The sequence below is a fragment of the Neolamprologus brichardi genome, unplaced genomic scaffold (assembly GCF_056152115.1).
Source record: "Neolamprologus brichardi isolate AB-2024 unplaced genomic scaffold, ASM5615211v1 NODE_ptg000008l+_length_2720982_cov_1, whole genome shotgun sequence".
Classification (NCBI taxonomy): domain Eukaryota; kingdom Metazoa; phylum Chordata; class Actinopteri; order Cichliformes; family Cichlidae; genus Neolamprologus; species Neolamprologus brichardi.
The window spans coordinates 2,248,192-2,268,187 of NW_028270135.1; the positions used below are offsets into that span (position 1 = coordinate 2,248,192).

The 19,996-nt window shown below is 40.0% G+C and overlaps 1 protein-coding gene across 8 annotated transcripts in view; it reads left to right on the forward strand.

The window, feature by feature from the left end:
- Positions 1-19,996, forward strand: part of adgrb1a (adhesion G protein-coupled receptor B1a) — a 192,747-nt gene that overhangs the window by 144,496 nt on the left and 28,255 nt on the right. For all 8 annotated transcript variants that reach the window (XM_087837160.1, XM_006804483.3, XM_006804487.3 and 5 more), the window contains 6 exons: positions 208-334; positions 12,772-12,875; positions 16,155-16,257; positions 16,469-16,619; positions 16,951-17,020; positions 17,271-17,337. In XM_087837160.1, coding sequence (XP_087693286.1) covers positions 208-334; positions 12,772-12,875; positions 16,155-16,257; positions 16,469-16,619; positions 16,951-17,020; positions 17,271-17,337 — 622 coding nt within the window. The remainder of the gene's footprint in view (positions 1-207; positions 335-12,771; positions 12,876-16,154; positions 16,258-16,468; positions 16,620-16,950; positions 17,021-17,270; positions 17,338-19,996) is intronic.

The following is a 19,996-nucleotide window of genomic DNA, read 5'->3' on the forward strand; positions in this document are numbered from 1 at the left end:
AGCGGCAGAGATGTAAAGTGGATTAAAGAGCCGGGATAACGCGGTGGGATTTGAACCGCCGTTTTTTCTTTTTTCTTTGCTTTCTTTAATTTGCCGGGGCTCTCTTATATTCACCGCATCGCTTTTCTCTTTGTGCTTGTGTGTGTGTGTGTGTGTGTCTCTCTGTGTGTACGTGTGTGTGCGCGCGCGCGTGTTTCTCTCGTGCAGCTCCTCTCTGCTGGGATCCTGGTCTGCCAGGGGCTGCAAAACCGTGCTTGTCGACTCATTCAGAACCAAATGCTCTTGTGACAGACTGTCCACCTTCGCCATTTTAGCACGGCTAAATCCCGAAATGGTAAGTCCGACAACCTCCCATGACTTCCATAAAGGTATCGGAGACGGGATGTGTTTTTGTGGGGTTCTTTGAGAATGCATCAGCTGTTTCTTTTTTTTTCTCTCTCTCTCTAAAGGGCGTCATTGTCATTACATATCAACAGATCCTCCCTCTTTCCCCCTCCTTCCTTTCTATGTCTCGACATGCCAAAGCCATGCTGCAAAAGGTTATTAAAGGCTTGCCAAAAAACGGATTTTATTTAGGGGGTGTCATTACTTATGTGGCTGTTTATCTCTTCCAAGAGGAGGAGCAGCACCGTGCTAACCTGTGGTCTCTGCTCTCAGATATTCACACACATGACACCATGAGTAGGATTTCAAATCATGTTAGAGCTGATGATCATAACTGCATGCCCCTCAAATTCCACACCCCTCCTTAATTTTCTTATTTTAGGTAAACGCCAACAATTGGTGTTCACATTAGCACATTAGCATATTTTCCCATAATAGCCTGTCAGTTGTGTCTCCATGGTTATCACAGGCCCAGTGGAGAAGGTGCTGCATGGCAATTCCATAATCTGTACTACAACAACAAGCAGCAGGACACATTTTACCCAGACTTGGAGGTAAAGCAGGACACAGAACACAATGCCCTTCCATTGTGGCTGCAGCTGGGCTCAGCAGTCATCTATGTGTCTGTAGAAATCACAGCCGAATCCCAGTGACTCAAACGTGGCCCAGTTTCTGTGGGCACAGGGCTGTGTCTTTGTGGCAATTTTTCATTTAGACCGATTAGTTATTATTAGACTGGAAATTGCCTCAGAAGCAGTTTGTTCACTAGTTGCCCTGGTAACAACATGGGCACAGAGGCTTTCTTAAAGATACAGGAGGCAGCAGGCTGCCCGTCATGCTGCCTGAACGACTTAGAGAAAGAGGCTAAGCCAAGGGGAAGAGCTGGAAAAAAAAAACAGACTGGCTATAACGCAGCCACCACGTTAATTCAGGTTTTGATTGAACTGGGAAGAGGTAGGATGAAAGGTGCTGATGGAGTGTGGTTGTGGTTTGTTTAGCATAGCTTATTGATATTTAAAATTGTAATAGTAAACAAAAGTCATATTGGTAGGTACCTTGGTTTGGGACTTGGTTCATGTGTGAAAGAGATTTTGAAAAAGTAGTGGTGCCCACTGGGCATGATTGGGCATGGATACTTGCTAACTAACTAACAGACTAATAATTAAGCACTGCTTGAGAAGTGTAGTTCAAAGGCGGGAATAAGCAGGAGAGTCCTAGTGACTTTACACCTTACTGATATCTTATCTTACTGGTATCTATATGGATGAGTAATTAAAACCTATCTTTTATAGAGCTGTTATGAAAAAGGAAACCATTTCTTTTACAAGGACTGACCCTTTATGCCAGGACTTTTGATGCAAGGGTCATGTATCCAATGGAAGAAGTCCAGTTTTTGGTACTTAGACATTGACTGCATTTTCCTGATGCATCACAGCCAGTCCAGTAATGATAGAGATGCACGGTGTTGTTGACCAGGTAGAATTTTCACACTGGAACATCCATTAAATCGCAAGTTTTTGTCTTTTAAATCAGTTGAATCCTTTGTGTTCAGTAGAAATGTTTGACACTGCTATATTTTAATGTAATATAATGACATTGCTTTTCTTATTTTGTAGGCTTAATGATTCATGTTATATTGTAACTTGATCAGTACAGGGATCAAAAATGAGGACAATCTATTCGCTCCTCTCCACCTCCAGATGAGCCGTTCAGTTATCTGGACAGGACCTTGGCTGAGGGAGGAGAGCAGGAAAAAGCAGGAGGTCACACCTTGATAAGCTACACGCTGACACGCTGGGCACAGTGCGAGTATGGAGCAAACCGTCTTGCTTAGGAAGAAACAGTAGAACAACAAAAAGGCATTAAGAGTCGATTGTTTTTTTGACATCCAAGTGTGTCTGTGGAGACATGTAAAAAATAGCTGTTTGATATGTATTATCTGAATTAAACACATTGTAAAAAATGAGCTTCCATTTTATTAATTTAGTCCTGAAAAAAGGCCAAATAGTTTAAAAATCAGTTAATAATTTAAAACATTTAGTTGATCAACATGCCAAATATTCACTGTCCAACTTGTCAAATTTGAGAATTTGCTACTTTGTCATTAGAAATGTGCTATCTCTGGGTTTTAGACTTTCAGAATATATATAAAAATGTGAAAAAATTTGTTACATTTGTGAGATAGTTATGTCTTTTTAACTTTTTATAGATAAAATAATCTCTCTGTGTTTGTGTACGTAAAAATAGCACACCCTGTTTAAATGTTTTCAACGGTGTATAGGAGAGGTAATTGAAACCCTATGAAATTCATCTTTTATGCATAAATATTCAGCTGGAGATTTTTATGATTAATCTGGTAATATTTTTTCAAATAATTAACTGTTAGTTACTAAACAATTACAGCTATAATTAGAAATTGGGCCAAGAGCTCTCCTTTTAGCCAATAGACAGTTCTTTACCCCAAAATATTTCTTTTCAAATCAGCGAGGCAAAGACAGTTAATCATTTTGTTGTTTTATTTTTTCCCTTAGTGGCATCAGCAGGCAGAAATTATAGGGGTGAAGAATAGAAATGACACTGAGGAGCTGAGGTCATTTCTTTAGTCCTTCATTTATACATTGAATTATGATGGCTGTGGACTGGTAGTCATTCTTGTTCTAGTTCTTTGCTTGTTTGCTTGAATGGCACATGGGTAGTTGGTGCATTAAAAACTAAAAGCCTGTAAAATCCTGAGAATTTTGTGGACACATAAATTTGAAAGCTGACGGCCATCTGCAGAGAGCCTCGCACTCAGTGTCGATCTTAACTCCATTTCACATATGACGTGGCTCTAGTAGTGAGGCAAGTTTCTTAACTCAAGCCATTAAACTACAATGCTGTACTGTACTGTAGATATTAGCTTTCTGTCTCTGGATTTATAGGTCATCTTTTAACACTTTTCTCAGTGCTGTGCCATATAATATTGTCTGTTATAACACAGGTATAATTATTATGTGATGTAAAACTTACAAAACTTACATTTCTGGATATCAGTGCTGCAACGACATCGTGCAGCGACAACCATGAGACAAGCTCGGAAACGTTGGGGAGCTTTTGATGACAATCTAGCATCTGAAAATGGAGCTACTTCAGCAACTTCCAATCAAGAATAGTGCTTTTCAAAATAAGAACAGTTCCTAAAGGTGGAAACAACAAACATCTCTGACAATTCAGTCAAATGCAAGAATGAAATAAACGCAGCTGATGATGTGTGACCCAAAACTAAACAAATATCTCAGCTAAGCATCACTGAAGTACTCACTAGTTGCCTTGCGTATGACAGGAAGTGCAAACAGTGGATGGAAATCACTGATGCATGATGGTAAAGGAGGGCTATAAGCAGCTAGTTAAAACACTCCACCCTATTATATGATAATATTGCGCACTCTCCTGAAAAGTTACCAGATAAAGATAATTTACTTTTCATCTATAATTTACTTCAAGTGTTAAGCAGTCATGTAGCGTTATAGTTACTAATACGTTGTAATATTTAATAATTAATATGTAATAAATTCACAGGAAACTACTACAACTACTTTTGTGTTTACATTTGGTATAAAGCTATTATTGCTCTATAATTCTGCTGCTGCTTCTTCTGGCACCTCAAAGCAATAGATTCACACTTTCAATTAAGCAGTCTGTGATCAATGATAGTAACTCTTCAGAAAAGAAGGATGGAAAATGCCCTTCATTTTGTTTGCACTGCTAAATGTTGCTCCCTTTAATAAGCTGATAAAATGCTGGCAAAACACACGTTTAAGATATTTTCAGGCAATAATGTAGCTGTGTAAATTTCAAATATCTGCTCAGTTTATCAAGACACCACATATTTTCAAAAGCGCTCCGACGTTTTCCGAGACGTCTGTTACCCACCAGCTCGATAGCTAGCTCAAGGCTCACTAGAGCCGTGAGAACACCGGACTCCCGGCAAATCGTTTTCAAACCCACCGCCGTCTTTTGCTACTCAGGTTAAACATGATATATATAAGTCACTTAGATAACTTAAACATGTTATTGTTTGGCTTTTTTAGTATTTTATTTGTTCCTGAGTAAATTGGTTTGGCTGAGATTAAAGTTGTAGTTTTTACACAGCAGAATAAACGTCAAGCAGACAGCTGATTATCAGAAGTGTGAGATGCTCGAGAATATACTCCGGTGTCCTGTTATATTTTAGATAGCAAGGAGCAGGCAGCTGAGTTTATTAAACTCTGCCGAAACAATCTGCAAATTTCATTAAAATTTTATAAACTAATATCTTGTCTTTGTTTTTAGTTAGCACATACCTTAAACACTTAAAGCTGTAAGCTAATGATAGTTATATAGTCCAATGGACGGATGATCTGATTAGTTGACTAATCACAAAAATAATCAGTGCATAGTCGACAATCAAAATAATTGTTTGTGGCAGCCCTAATAGAGTCGCCAATTTGGGATTTCTTTGGCTTTAAACCAGATGAAAGAGGTAAACCTAAGAATGTAACCAAAGCGGTGTGTCACTTGTGCAGATGTATAATGCGAGCATTATACATATATTTTTCCTGTTGACTGCTTCTATTAGCTCCATCATTAATAGCAAACTTATTCATGGGCAAATAAATAATTAAATTGCCCTTGTAAAAACTATCGGCGATAGGCTATCGTGCTGGCTATTGTTGATAGTTGATATATTCGTCCAATCGCCCAACCCTAGTGCATAGTGTTTCCCCTGGGTTGCTGCTGGTGTGTTTTTTTTAAAGCCTACCAAAGACAGGTTAAATAGCTCGTTAATGATACGTTCACCTATAATTGTGGCTTCTTTTTTCAACTTTTCCCAATCTTCTCTCCAGTCCCTGTATCTGCAGATGTCCCATTTGCAAACTTGAAGGGAGGCGCAATGGTGCCAGAGTTAGCATTGTTGCCTCATAGCTGGAAAGTTCTTGGTTTTTACCTGCTAGCTGGGTTCCTAGCAGGTAAGGAGTTTGTGTGCTTTCTGTATTTCCTGTGGGTTCAGACATGCTTGTTAGGTCAATTGAGAGTATGTGGTTGTCTCTCACCGTATGTCAGCTGTAAGGATGGGTATCGTCTAGGTTTTATCCAATACCGGTGCCAAACCGGTACTTTTGAAACGGTGCCGGTGCTTAAACGGTGCTTGAACCGGTGCTTAAAGAATGGAGAACACAAACTTTGTTCAAAAACCTCTCATGTTTAGCTGTTTTTTTGTAAAACAATAACAATGTTAGCCTTTTCTGCAGCTATGGGGCATATATGGTATCACTCTTGGCTGGAAGAAGTGCTTAAACAATGGAAAAAACACAAACCTTTTCCAAAAACCTCTCATGTTTAGCTGTTTTCCACTTTTTCTTTGGTCATTTTAGCCTTTTTGGCCAGGGTGAAGGGAGCATCTGACATCAAACAAGAAGACAGCCGCATGTAACTACGGCGGTGTTTGCTAGTTCACCTTACATGCATAAATTTAATAACGTGGTTAGCCTACTCAACGTAAATTACACACGAACAACATTAAGCTACTTACGCAGAGAAGAACGGCAGCTGCTGGCATCATCACCAGTCATCATTTCTGCTACACTGGCAGGGCTAGGGGCCAGGACTCTACTCTTTGGGTTCTTGGGGAATGTTGCTAACTCGGTGCATTTCTCGGCTTTTAAAAAAACGCTGTGCATCGCCAGGTTCGTCGTCAGATTCAAGGTGTTACCTCCTTTGCACAGTATCACCTTAAAGCACTAGTTGCAGGCTGAGTTTGTATCTTTTGCTGTGAAATATAGCCAGACTTTTGACCGCTTTGCCTTGGGCATTTTTAATCTGTAGCTCTGCTCTAAAAGAACGTACGTACCTGGGCCCGCCTACTATCCTTGCAAAGGTAAAATGATTGGCTAGAATCCAAAGTGTATGACATCTCAGGGGAAAAAAAAAAAGCACCGAAATAAAGCACCAAAATGTGCGCTGCTTTTCGGTCTGGTTACTACCGTTTATGTCAGAACCAGTGCCATAATGGCACCGGATACTGGTACCCATCCCTAGTCAGCTGGGGTGTTCCACGCTTCCAGTTGTACTACAGGATGGTCTGAATTGCTATACTGTTTCCTGAGAGAGGATAAAGCCTTATGTTTGTATTATGTTTGTCACAATACAAGGAACAAGTTGTGGTTGTGTTGGTAGTAGATGACTTACACTCTGTTCGCGATTTGATCATTTGTACTGCTCTTAGTATTATGGACCATGTTGGTCATTATTGGCTTTGTCTGTGTTCATTAATCGGCAAATATAAAGTAGATCACTTAAAGAGCTTTCTTCTCCTGTTGGTACATTTCCCCTGTTGCCGTCTAATGCTAATTTGGCCTTTAGTTTTGCTCTGTTCACATGTGTGACATAATGAATTAAGCTAATAATTACCAGTAAACTAATATTGGCGTATCTTCAACGTGCTGCAGCCTCCCTGCAGCCTGCCACCACCTGTGCAGATGACAGGCTGTTTGAATTCTGTTGTTACCGGAAAGCATTGTGTCTCCTAAGGAAAGCTAAATTCCCGCTTGTGCTTTTTCCAGAAATTTCAGCTTTTTTTCATTTCTCATGCGCTTCTTTTTTCCCTTTTTCCCTATGTTCTATTATTTTGCGAGACAGCCACGGCCGCCATTCAAATTATTCCTGATGCAACACATAGCAGCTTCTAAATGGCCCAGCCTCTGTCTGCAGCTAGCCTTCTACAGCCTCAGCATGACAAATACCCCAACCTCTTTTTTCCCTCTGCCCCCCCCTTGCTCCTCCCATACTTCCATCTCTTTCTTCTCTACCCCTCAGTCATTTCATCCCACCATTTTTCATTCTCTGATGTCGCATCACATTGTAGTTCTGCCTCTCTCCCTCTGCTTACTACATCATTTACTCTCTAGCTGCCACCTCTCGTGTCCGTTTTACTCAGTCCATCTTCACTGCAGACTTTTAGAAGGAAAAACAGGGAAAAAATGCACTGCAGTCAAAGGCAAAGCCCTCTGAACCCAGTGTGCTACCATTGGTAGACCCGTGTGCAGTGTAGGGAGAGAGGATGAATGAATGTGCTTGTGCTGGTATCAACTGGATGCTATAAGCCTGGCCTCTAGTCGCAGTGACAAGCCTCACACCAATTAGCCCATTGTAGGAGTAACAAATAGGTAGATAGTCTGAGGTCTGCAGGATTGTAGGCTGTTAGAGAGGCAGCATCTGTTGATGTTTTATCTATCAAGTGGAACTACAGATATGGGAGTCATAGCTGTACTCTGATTTGCACATCAAGATGTCTTGTGGTCATATGAAAACATAAAAATAAATAAATGGAAAGCAAATGATCTGATGATTGGTGAAAGAGAAACCTTATGTGTTTTCATTTTTTTGACTAAGTCACTTTTTTGTGATTGGTTTTCTAGCCAAGTATGTGCAGGTTTATTATCTATTTCCAGCATGAAGATAAAGTAGCATGTGTGCAGTGCAGTGAAATAGCTTTTTGCATACTTGTCAGTGGAGTGTTTAAAGTCTGCTCATGTGGAATTATGTGGTCTGGCCATTTTCTTGTGGACAGGAATGCTCTCATCTGGACTCTGTGTGAGCTTTGGTACGTGGCAAGTTCTGTCGTTAGCTGAGGAAGAACTAAAAAGTTTGTCTGTCTCAGCAGACGCCTTTCTGTTTCACTGCACTTGTAATCTTTTTTTTTCCCACTTTGCTTTTAGAGAAGGAACTCACTGCAGTGCAGATTAATCAGAGGGATTTAATTAACTTGGCCCCGGCACACACATCAAACCTGGAGACAAGACAGGCTATAAACTCAGCCAATTATCTTCTGCTAGAGGGGTGGGGGTAAATGTGATGGGGTCGGAAACCCCTCGCGTCCCGGTCCCCTCAGGTCCAGCCATCCTCCATCTGTGAGCAACTGCAAAGCCTTTTTACACTGCTACTACTGCACCCTCATCTCACCTTAATCTTCTTCACCCGAACACAGCACAGCATTAGCGATGAGCTGTTCCAGCTACTGATCCAGCCACATTAGGTTTGGATGATTACTCCAGCAAATAACTTTGTATCTGTTATTAAAACGCATTCCCCTGCATATTCACTGAAGAGACCGCCTACCATGACGAAATGGGTGTACAATTGTTTCACTTCATTTCTGTTGTATCAAATTTGGAATTTTAGTGCAATCATAATAATGTCGGTGTGTATTGACTCTTTGCTGAGCTCTCTTCTTCCTAGAGCTTTTGGTACCGACTAAATATAGGCGCATTTCAGTGGGAAATGTCATTAAAATGCCTTTTGTTTTTAACTGAACTTCTTGGCTTTAATGATGGTAATCTTGCTGTGTCTCCCCATTGCTTTGGTCCAGTTTGATCTCTCTCAACAATGCAGTCCTGTTAGATTGACATTTATGTTTCCTGAAATGAGAATAGAATAGAATAGAATAGAAGAATAGCCTTTATTGTCATTGTACAAAGTACAACGAAATTGGAGTGCCACTCCCTTGGTGCAAAATGCAATAATAAATATAAATGTAAAATATAAAAAGTACAATAAAACAACCGAAGTACTCAGACAATAATAAGTACGATATGTACAGGATAGCAGCATAATATAATGATAGTATGAATAGCAGCATAATATAGTGACAATGGCAAGTATGGTATAGTTAAGCAGGTTTAATTGTTTTGTGCTTATTTACTACGGTGATAGCTCTGGGAAAGAAGCTATCCCTGAATCTGTTTGTCCTGGTTTTATGTGACCTGTACTGTCGGCCTGACGGTAATAGTTCAAACAGTTGATTACTGGGGTGAGAGTAGTCCTTAATGATATTGCCAGCTCTGCTGAGGTATCGGGAGTTTGCAATGGCCTCCAGACTGGGCAGAGGGCAGCCAGTGATCTTCTGGGCTGTGTTGATGACCCTCTGCAGTCCTTTCCTGTCTGCAACTGAGCACCCTGCATACCATGTTGTTATGCCGTACGTTAGGATGCTCTCTATGGTGGCTCTATAGAATGTCACCAGCAGCCTCTCCTCCAGGTTGTTCCTCCTGAGCACTCTCAAAAAATGGAGACACTGCTGGGCCTTTTTTACCACCGCCGTGGTATTTGCAGTCCAGGAGAGATCATCAGAGATCTGCACGCCCAGAAACCTCATGGAGTGTACCCTCTCCACACAGTTCCCGTGAATGTAGAGTGGGGCCGGGTCTGCTCTGCCCTTCCTGAAGTCCAAAATAAGTTCTTTAGTTTTCGTGGTGTTCAGTTGGAGGTTGTTAACTGAACACCACTCAGTCAATCTGTTAACCTCATCTCTGTAGTCCGACTCATCCCCCCTTGAGATGAGTCCAACCACTGTGGTGTCATCCGCGAATCCTACACTCTTTAGTGATACGTCATCTTGGTTTGTTTGTGGAGCCAGTTTTAAAAAAAAATTTCAGCTCCTCCCTTGTCACAAGGGATTGCCACTGATGGTAGCTCCTCTTATTTGTCAGAGTGGAGTTACATCGGATGCACTTGCCGACACAGCCATAAAAGGCTTAGGGGGTCTAGCTCCAATCACACCACAAAACTTTAACTTGCTAAGCGAATATGTAAACCACAACTTACATATCTTGGTGTATCCTGAGAACCAGCTCACATGTTGAGAACTGTCTATTCTGCTGTGGTATTAGCAGTAGATGAAATACACTCCAAGGAAAACTTCTCTCACCCCTGCTATAGATCTTACTGTAATGGGCTAACCTTATCGCCTGATGTGCTTTGATCAGGCCAAAGCATTTTGGCTTACAACTAGGGAAGGGGATAGAGAACCGGTTTTGCAGAAAACTAGTTCCCAGTAGTCCAATTCCTTGGAATTGTTAATCTGCCTGCCTATCAGTCCCGCTTATCGGTTCTTGCACTTTCAGTAGAATCAACCGATTTCGGTTCACATGTCAGAGGAGGAAATAGCAGCGCAGTCTAGAGCATGGATAGGACAAGATAAATAGTAAAGTGGAAAACTGCATCCATAGATCTCATAGATCTGCTGCTAAGTCTGAACCTGGTCAACTTGCTTGTTTTATTAGACCAGGCATTGTCACTGAACCTCCTGTACTTGCTAATGCTAGCTGTGTTTCCATACAAAGCACAGATCATAATTGAACTCATGTCTGTGTGAGGCATGTCAGGCAATCTGTTGTTGACTCTGCTTTCAATGCTCTAACTTGTGAGACAACTTACCCCTGGTGGAGACGATGCTTCTTTTACAAGGTTTTACTTTGGCCCCGGCACGCACAAATAAAATAACTGTTTCCGATAGATGTTTGGTCAACTCTGACTCGCCATAGCCATTTTTGTTGGTTTTCATTTTCTGTGATGAATTGTTTGTTTGTTAGCTCTGTAGATGTTTTCACATAGCTCTTTAGCCCTTGTCATTGGTTAAAAGTGTATATATAAAAATGAATAAAAGTGAAATGTGGATCATACATTTGCTAAACTCAGTTGAAAGGTATATGTAATTATTGTTCCTGTATTAAAACATACGTGATATGAAATAAGAACACTAGAGGTTTAGACACATAGTTCTAAACCTAGTTATTTCTATACAGCTGCTGCAGATGGTACATGGTTACATGGTTGCTATGGTGACCAAGACAGTGGCGGACGAGGTTTTGGGAATGAAAAAAGCGAAGGTGTCACGCCTTCATTTTCCTTTATTTTAATTTGTCTGTTCAATATGGAAATTGACTTTGTATGCATACATTGTCCGTGTGTGTGTGGGTGGTGTGTGTGCATTTCTGCTGATTGGAAGTATTGTGGTTTCTTCCTAAATCACCTTGAAGTCACCTTACTGTCAAACTGAAAGCAGAAAAGAAGCAGGAGTCAAAGGAGCTTGCAAAGAAAAGCGTCTGGACTTCTTTAAGTTACTTGAAGACGTTTCACCTCTCATCCGAGAGGCTTCTTCAGTTCTAAGGTCAAATGGTGGAGAGTCCCACCATCTCTACACCATTTGACCTTAGAACTGAAGAAGCCTCTCGGATGAGAGGTGAAACGTCTTCAAGTAACTTAAAGAAGTCCAGACGCTTTTCTTTGCAAGCTCCTTTGACTACGATGACCTGGATGACTGAGAACCTTCACAGACAAAAGAAGCAGGAGCATTCTTTCAGAATCTCTACGTGTGTGTGTGTGTGTGTGTGTGTGAGAGAGAGAGAGAGAGAGAGAGAGTGACATCCTGCTAACCTTTACACCTCTAGTAACTACCTACTCTACACCCCTACTAATCTTATCCTGTGCAGCCATTGAACCAGGCTCAAAGTAGGGCGGTGCGATATGACCAAAATCTCATCCTGATAACAATATAAATCACAAAATAGAGCATTTTCTGTAAATTCTGTGAATCTCAGGCAACTTGACTTGTGTGAAGTGTTTTCAGCTGGGCCTCGTGTACCTGGAGTCGAGTGTTTTGACTGATGCATGAAACTATATATGAATATTTATTACACGGCGTGGTGCGGGGAAAAGCCGGTTCTAATGTTTGAGTCTCTGGATTATTTTCAGCGCTCTTTTTTGCTCCTCATCTGTAAACTCTCTCCATACTCTTTCACATGATTCTTGCGTAGATGGTAGAAGAGGTTTGTTATGTTGGAGTCTGTTGTGGGGACCTGTTTGCGGCATAGTTTGCATAGTAAAGTTTTCTTGTCCATGTCAGACTTTTCATAACCAAACCAGATTCATGCTACAGAGGTAGCCCCTCGTTTAGGAATAAGGTCCTCAATTTGTTTTGACTGGTCTTTCTGTTTCAAGCTGCCTGGTTCTGCCTCACCTTCACTGGTCATGCTGGTATTCTCTGAAATGATGAAAAAATATTTCCATAAACAGTGGATTTTGTGACACCACCAAACAAATAATAGCAAATAATATTAAACGGTAGATGTTTTATTTTCATCATCCGATATATTTCGTCATATCGCACAGTCCTAGTTTAATGTTTTTTTGTGTGCTGGTGCTTTATTAGCTAAAGTTACACATGATAAAAACTAAATCCATCCATATTACATATAAATTTAATATAGATAGTGGCTCTTTAATGTATTGGCTTACACATTTACCTAACAACAGGAAAAGGGACTCCACTGAATTTGAACCATGGATGACCCAGTTAGGAGGTGAAAACTCAACAAATCAAGTCAACATGGATTTTTCTTTTCTGCTGTCAGCTCTTGTCAAATTCTGTGCACACAACAGATCTGCAAGACCCCACTGACGAGCCCCTCTGACTTTGTTTGCAGCAATGGGCTTTTTCATTATTCACCTTTCACTTTATCAGATAAAGTGGAATAGATCTTGATTGTATTTCACATTTTTCTTTTCTGTCCTCCTTCCTTTTATTTGCAGAACATGGATAAGACACAACTCCCGTCTGTGACACTGATTGTAGGCTGTGGAGTGTCTTCACTGACATTGCTGCTACTCATCATCATCTATGTGTCTGTCTGGAGGTGAGATATTACAGCTTGCATTAAAAATATTAGCACAGGGCTGTGATTAATGTGAGGAGGAAGTGTTAACAACAGACTAGCAGCTCATCAGGTGGGAGGATATGAACCATCTGACTTAAATCTATCAAGGACAAAAGGACAGTGCTACTAAAAGCATGCTTTCTGCTGGTTTTAAGATTTTCAAAGATTGTGTTTCATTTTATTAACAAGCCTACAAAATTATTAAAAGCTCTTAAATAAGCAGTAGAGCCAAAATCTAATGTAACAGTGTAGATTGAGAATGTAAAATCTTCTACTTTCCAAAGCTGTACCTACAGTACCTTTTCCATTAGTAACTACTTGGATCGCCACAGTTTTCAGAGTTTTCCATTAGGTCATAGCACCTGATACCAGGTATTTTTAGTACATGCTTGCCCAGGGTTCAAAGCACGTCCTAAAATGTGACGTCGTCAGACTGCATGCCACCGATTGGCAGGTTAGTAGCATCACTCGATGAGTCGTGAGAACTAGGGGTGGCTTTTTCCTGATTCAAATTGATTTTAGTTTGAATAATGCAATATCCATTCATTAAATCCTGATTTGGTTTTTAAATATAAATGTATTATGTCAGAAACGCCAGAATCTCAGCGTAAAGCTCACAAAACTATTTCAACAACCACCAAAAAGCCAAAATAGCAGGTACACGGATTCCGCTCAAACATGTAAACACAAAACGAGATCCACGGCACGTACGCGGACATGCCATCATCTCACAGATTCTGAAGCTGCAGGTTTTTCGTCAATCTCCAACCAAAATTCACTGAATCAACAACAAAAGAAGACCAAAACTACGCTTCACGTTTGGAAGGCATAGTAAAAAGTGCCCTCTTACTTTGGCAGTTTTGCTCACACCATAATAAAATCACTCTTGTTTCACAGCTCTTTCTCTCAGTATACTTCAAGACCAGTTTACCATCAAGAATCTCTATTTTCTATCTCTATCGCTATTAATTGCTTGCTTACTAAGCACCAAACTACCGTAGTGTACAGTGTTATCGGCCACAGTTTTTTTTCTCTTCCCACAAGAAAACCTAATTGCTGCTATTCAGAAGAAATTTAAACTTTTATAAATTATGCCAAACTGCAAAACACTTTGCTGTGTAATTAAAACCTCTTGAACTTTTCTCTGCTTTACCTCAGCAGCATGTTCATATGTCGTTTAATGTTTTTTTTTTTTTTCAGTTTTTGATCTACTGCAGAATATTTTTAAGGCGGTTATCTGCTATAAAAAGCCAGGCCAAGAAAATGTCCTTCATATTTTTCTGTTTCATCCTCTGTTACTTTGACACAAAAGCAGCATCTGCTGTGATGTTTAAACCTCTGATGAAGTCTCACAAGTGTCAGTTTTGTTTTTATACTTAGATATAAAAATATGGATATGTACTGATAAATGATCATAATTATAATATTCCCGACTGTCTGAGTCAAAATTGAATTAAATTGAATCGAAGAGAAATCGGGGATCACATTGAATCAGGTTGATGATACCCAAGCCTAAAGAGAGCGTCTCATTACAACCGAGCCTATATTTCACATTTGTTTAGATACTGAATGGGGAGAGTAATGGTGCCATCCCATCAAATCCTTAAGTCTCTTGATCTATGAGTCTGGACAGAAATGGATGTAAACTGTACCTGAACCAGTTGGTGGAGGTATAGAACAACAAAGAGTTCTAGTTTTCCCCTTTTGAAGTTTAGAAACTGAAAAAACGAGAGCTTTGCTATCATGTACTAAGGACTAATTAGCTGAAATGTGATATAACACCAAATTCTAGTTGTTTTTTTTTATCCATACTGACTTTTTGGAGTCCTCTAGGGAAAAAGTGTATTCCCCAAGCAGCTGGTCATTTTTTTTGCTGGAGACTGACTGTATGCACGTGAAACCAGAGGCTGCTACACCAAAAACCTCTCTGCTCTGCGATTGTTTTGACTACAGCTGAACAAAAAAAACCAACTATTTTTGGTTTGCATCGCACTTTTTGCTCTCTTTCGTTTACACTACCGCTCGATGAGTAGTTTGTGAATGTTTGCAGACAAGTCAGAGTCTTCCAAGCAAAGGACAGGTAACCATGGCAATCTGTTAGCAACTAAAGCACCCTGTTTCAGTGAAGCACTGTATACCTCTTTGCAACCTATTTCGCATGCTGATTACCATCAACTACTTTCCAAAATCTTCTCTAGTGAATGGTAGTGGCCAGTTGGGCCAATTACAGGTAGTGTAATGACAAGACTGGTTTTAAATGACATTCTACTGTATGCAGCATGAAAAATAAAAGTTTTCTTACCTCAGTGAATCTTGCACAAAAAGCATGTTCAGTGTATTCTGGAAAATTAATGTAAAATGTAGAATGAATTTAACCCAAAATATACACTATATGTATACACACACACACATACATATACACATATGTATATGTCAGACTGGTTTTACACTGTTGAAATATCCTATTATAGTATGAAAAATGTTTCATGCACGCTAAAAATAATAATAAAATTAAATAATAATTAAAGATAATTTGAACAAACTCTGTCAAATTCAGTCATACGCTGAGGAGAGTTTTACAGTTTGCTTCAAACTTGGTTTGAAAAAGTCAGCATTAAGAATCGCCTCTTACATAAGAGTTAGAGATGCACTGACATATTACCTCAATATTGGTATCGGCTGATATTGGCCTTATTGACTGTTATCAGTATATGAGCAAATAAAACATAATTTACATATCAGTGACAGATATGTATTAACACCTGATATATATTTCAGAATTATTATTACTTACTTGTGTCCCCCAGGGGATAAAAAGGGAACAGACAGCTAAAAACAGAATATACAAAAAAAAGTCTTTGCACTTGGTACCAGATTGTTATTTTGAAGATCACTATATGTGTAGAATCTTTGCGTCCCTCTTAATATGTTCTGTTGTTGGAACAATACAGTGACACTGTAACAGATTTAGGGCTAGCACTGTTATGTCACAGTGAGAGTATCTGGGTTCGAGTCCTGCTAGTCAGCTGTGTTTCTTCTGTGTGGATTTTGTCTGCTCTCTCTCTGTCTGCATGTGTTTCCTCCCACAATCCAAAGATGTTAATAAACTGGCACTATAGAACATCCTGAATTAGTATTTGGTGCTGTGGTAGGAAAATACCACAGCATCTGGAGAAAGCCTTGAAGTTGATGCCCCGATCTTTTCCGTAGGTCTGACTGCTAGTTTCACTCATAGGTGTCTCTTTCATCCTCCTGCAGGTACATCCGGTCTGAGCGTTCAGTCATCCTTATTAACTTCTGCCTCTCCATTATCTCGTCCAATGCTCTTATTCTCATTGGACAGACGCAGACACGGAATAAGGTAAGCCAAACTCTTCCCTAGTGAATGGTAGTAGCCAGTGGGGCCAATTAAAGGTAGTGTAATGACAAGACAGGTTTTAAATTACATTCTACTGTATGCAGCCATATGAGTGAGAGTCACTCATATGACTGCAGTCATGTTCTTTGCCAGAGTATGTATTAATGAATAAAGTCTCTTCATACTTGTTTCCTGTCTTCACCTGTTGTTTCAGATCTTATGCACCCTGATTGCTGCGTTGCTTCATTTCTTCTTCTTGTCTTCATTCTGCTGGGTTCTGACAGAGGCATGGCAGTCCTACATGGCAGTGACAGGCCGCCTCAGGAATCGCATCATACGCAAGCGTTTCCTGTGTCTCGGCTGGGGTGGGCTTTCTCTCTCACCAATTTTATTACTTTCTTTCTTCTTGTGCTTATTCACCTTGTTCATCCTGTTTTTCTTCCTTATTTGCTTCCTGCTTTGTTCTTCTCTTCTTTTTTATCCCCTTTCCCTTTTCCCTCATTGTTCACATCAGTTCCTCCTATATCTTTTTTTTCTTACTTTTCCAGGTTACTGTCCTTTTCTTGCCTACTTTGTGTCTTCCTTCCTGCTGTTTTACCTTTCATTACCTGTTTATTCTTTTCTTCACTTCCTTTTATGTGTCTTGTCATCTACCTCATAATCTCTATGTTAAAGTCCATTTTTATTTCCTCCCAGGTCTCCCTGCTCTAGTAGTGGCGATCTCAGTGGGATTCACCAAGGCAAAGGGTTATGGAACATCGAGCTAGTAAGCAAGCTGTCCTATAGATCTGTCATTGTATGCTACCTCTTCTTTAACTATTAATGGCAGAGTATTGCACATGGCTGAAGGTTTGTTTGCTCTGTGTTATTGACCTCTCTCTTTTTTCCTGTCTCATCGATCATTCACTTCTTTTTCACTTCATTCAAACCCTTCATGTTCCTGCACTTTCTCTTCAAATCTCTCCCACATTAATTCCCTCTCTCAACCTCCATGTTTTCCTGCTTCTTTCTTGTAGCTGCTGGCTGTCTCTGGAAGGAGGTCTTCTCTATGCATTTGTGGGACCGGCTGCAGCCGTAGTCTTGGTATTTCTTCTCCCCTTTTTAGTCTATGTTTGTATTCAGTGCTTTAGTTTAACCTGTAGCTATAGCTCCCATCATGTGCCAATTTCATGTGTGTATCTGCTTAATGATTTATTAAACCTAGTAGTCATTATAGTAGTTGCTATACATTTTAATCATTCTAACAGTCTTGGTACTGGTGCTGTAAACAGATGATAAAAGTGCAGGATTAAAAGAAACTCAGAATTAAAATTGAAATATTGACCCAGGACAATAGCATTACTATACATCGCCATTTAGACCTTTGGACAATGACTAGTGCTGGAATCTCAGTGTAACATAAAATAAAACATTGAAAACATTGCACAATTGGATATTCACTTTCCCTAATCTTTCATTTTTTCTGTCTCCTCTTATCATGCTTACTTTCTCCTCCTTTTTCTGCTCTTCCCTAATATTATTTACCTTTTTTCCTTCCCTCCTTTTTTTCTTCCATTTCCCTGTCAATGTGCTTCCTTTTCATCTTTTTCTGCCCCACGTCTTTATTTTCTCCTTAGTCTTTGTTTCCTCCTCTGTGTCATCCATGGCACTTTCCTGCCCTTAATCCATCCTCTTTAGTTCCTGTCTTCTTTGTTGTCTTTTGCTACCTTCCATTATCTTACTTCCTTCTTTACTCCCTTGACATTTGTCATATTTCCATGAAGTTTTTATCCCTTTTTTCTTTTCATCCCTTTTTCATCTTCTTGTTTTCCACCTTTAATCCTCCTGGACTTTTTTTCCTTGTATTGATTTGTCTCTTTTCTCTCTTCTTTTTTCTAGGCTGTTTATTTGCCATAATAATCTCTGATGTTTATTAATTTTCCTATTAATTTTATTCTGCTTCATTGTCTATGCCTCATTTGCTTCTTGCCTTTCCTGCTTTCAATATTTTTACCTCATGTTATTTATGCTTCCTGCTGTCTTTTCTTTCTTTCTTTCCTACTTCGTCATTTACCTCCTCTGTTATAATTTTTCTTTGTCCATATCCACAGTATGCTCTTCTCCACCTTTTCCTTTTATCATTCCCTTTACTTCATTCATGGTTTTCTAAATACTGCCACCTAACTTAATAGCCTTTTTCTAGTTTACAGCACATACACATTTATCATTAGAACAATAATAATTTACAGGTAATTCCAGTAAAATCTGGGTGAGACTGAAATCTTTGCCCATTCTTCTTTGCAAAACAGCTCCAGCTCAGTCAGATTAGATGGGCAGCGTTTGTGAACAGCAGTTTTCAGATCTTGCCACAGATTCTCTTGGATTTAGATCTGGACTTTAACTGGGCCATTCTAACACATGGATATGTTTGGTTTTAAACCACTCCATTGTTGCCCTGGCTTTATGTTTAGGGTCGTTGTCCTGCTGGAAGGTGAAGCTCCGCCCCAGTCTCAAGTCTTTTGCAGACTCCAAGAGGTTTTCTTCCAAGATTGCCCTGTATTTGGCTCCATCCATCTTCCCATCAACTCTGACCAGCTTCCCTGTCCCTGCTGAAGAGAAGCACCCCCAGAGCATGATGCTGCCACCACCATATCTGACAGTGGGGATGGTGTGTTCAGAGTGATGTGCAGTGTTAGTTTTCCGCCACACATAGCGTTTTGCATTTTGGTCTCATGTGACCAGAGCAGCTTCTTCCACATGTTTGCTGTGTCCCCCACATGTTTGCTGTGTCCCCCACATGGCTTGTGGCAAACTGCAAACGGGACTTCTTATGGTTTTCTGTAACAATGGTTTTCTTCTTGCCACTCTTCCATAAAGGCCAACTTTGTGCAGTGCACAACTAATAGTTGTCCTATGGACAGATTTCCCCACCTGAGCTGTAGATCTCTGCAGCTCGTCCAGAGTCACCATGGGCCTCTTGGCTGCATGTCTGATCAGCTCCTTGTTCGGCCTGTGAGTTTAGGTGGACGGCCTTGTCTTGGTAGGTTTACAGTTGTGCCATACTCCTTCCATTTCTGAATGATGGCTTGAACAGTGCTCCGTGGGATGTTCAAGGCTTGGGAAATCTTTTTGTAGCCTAAGCCTGCTTTACATTTTTCAATAACTTTATCCCTGACCTGTCTGGTGTCTAAATCCAATCGAGAATCTGTGGCAAGATCTGAAAACTGCTGTTCACAAACGCTGTCCATCTAATCTGACTGAGCTGGAGCTGTTTTGGAAAGAAGAATGGGCAAGAATTTCAGTCTGTAGATGTGCAAAGCTGGTAGAGACAGACCCTAAAAGACTGGCAGCTGTAATTGCAGCAAAAGGTGGTTCTACAAAGTATTGACTCAGGGGGCTGAATGATTACACACACCCCACTTTGCAGTTATTTATTTGTAAAAAATGTTTGGAATCATGTATGATTTTCGTTCCACTTCTCACATGTTCACCACTTTGTATTGGTCTTTCAGGTGAAATTCCAATAAAATTGATTCTTGTTTGTGGCTGTAATGTGACAAAATGTGGAAAAGTTCACTGTAATTAAGCCAAGTTTTACTAGCATCAGAAATAGCAGTTTTAATAATCATATTCATATGCTATATCAGGTATATATGTAGAATTCGTATAAGATGTTAAACTTCCAACTTCTCACAGCTGTTGTTGTACTGACCTATATTAACCCCCTTGTAGTGTTTGGCCCAAACCAGAATTAAATCACAGA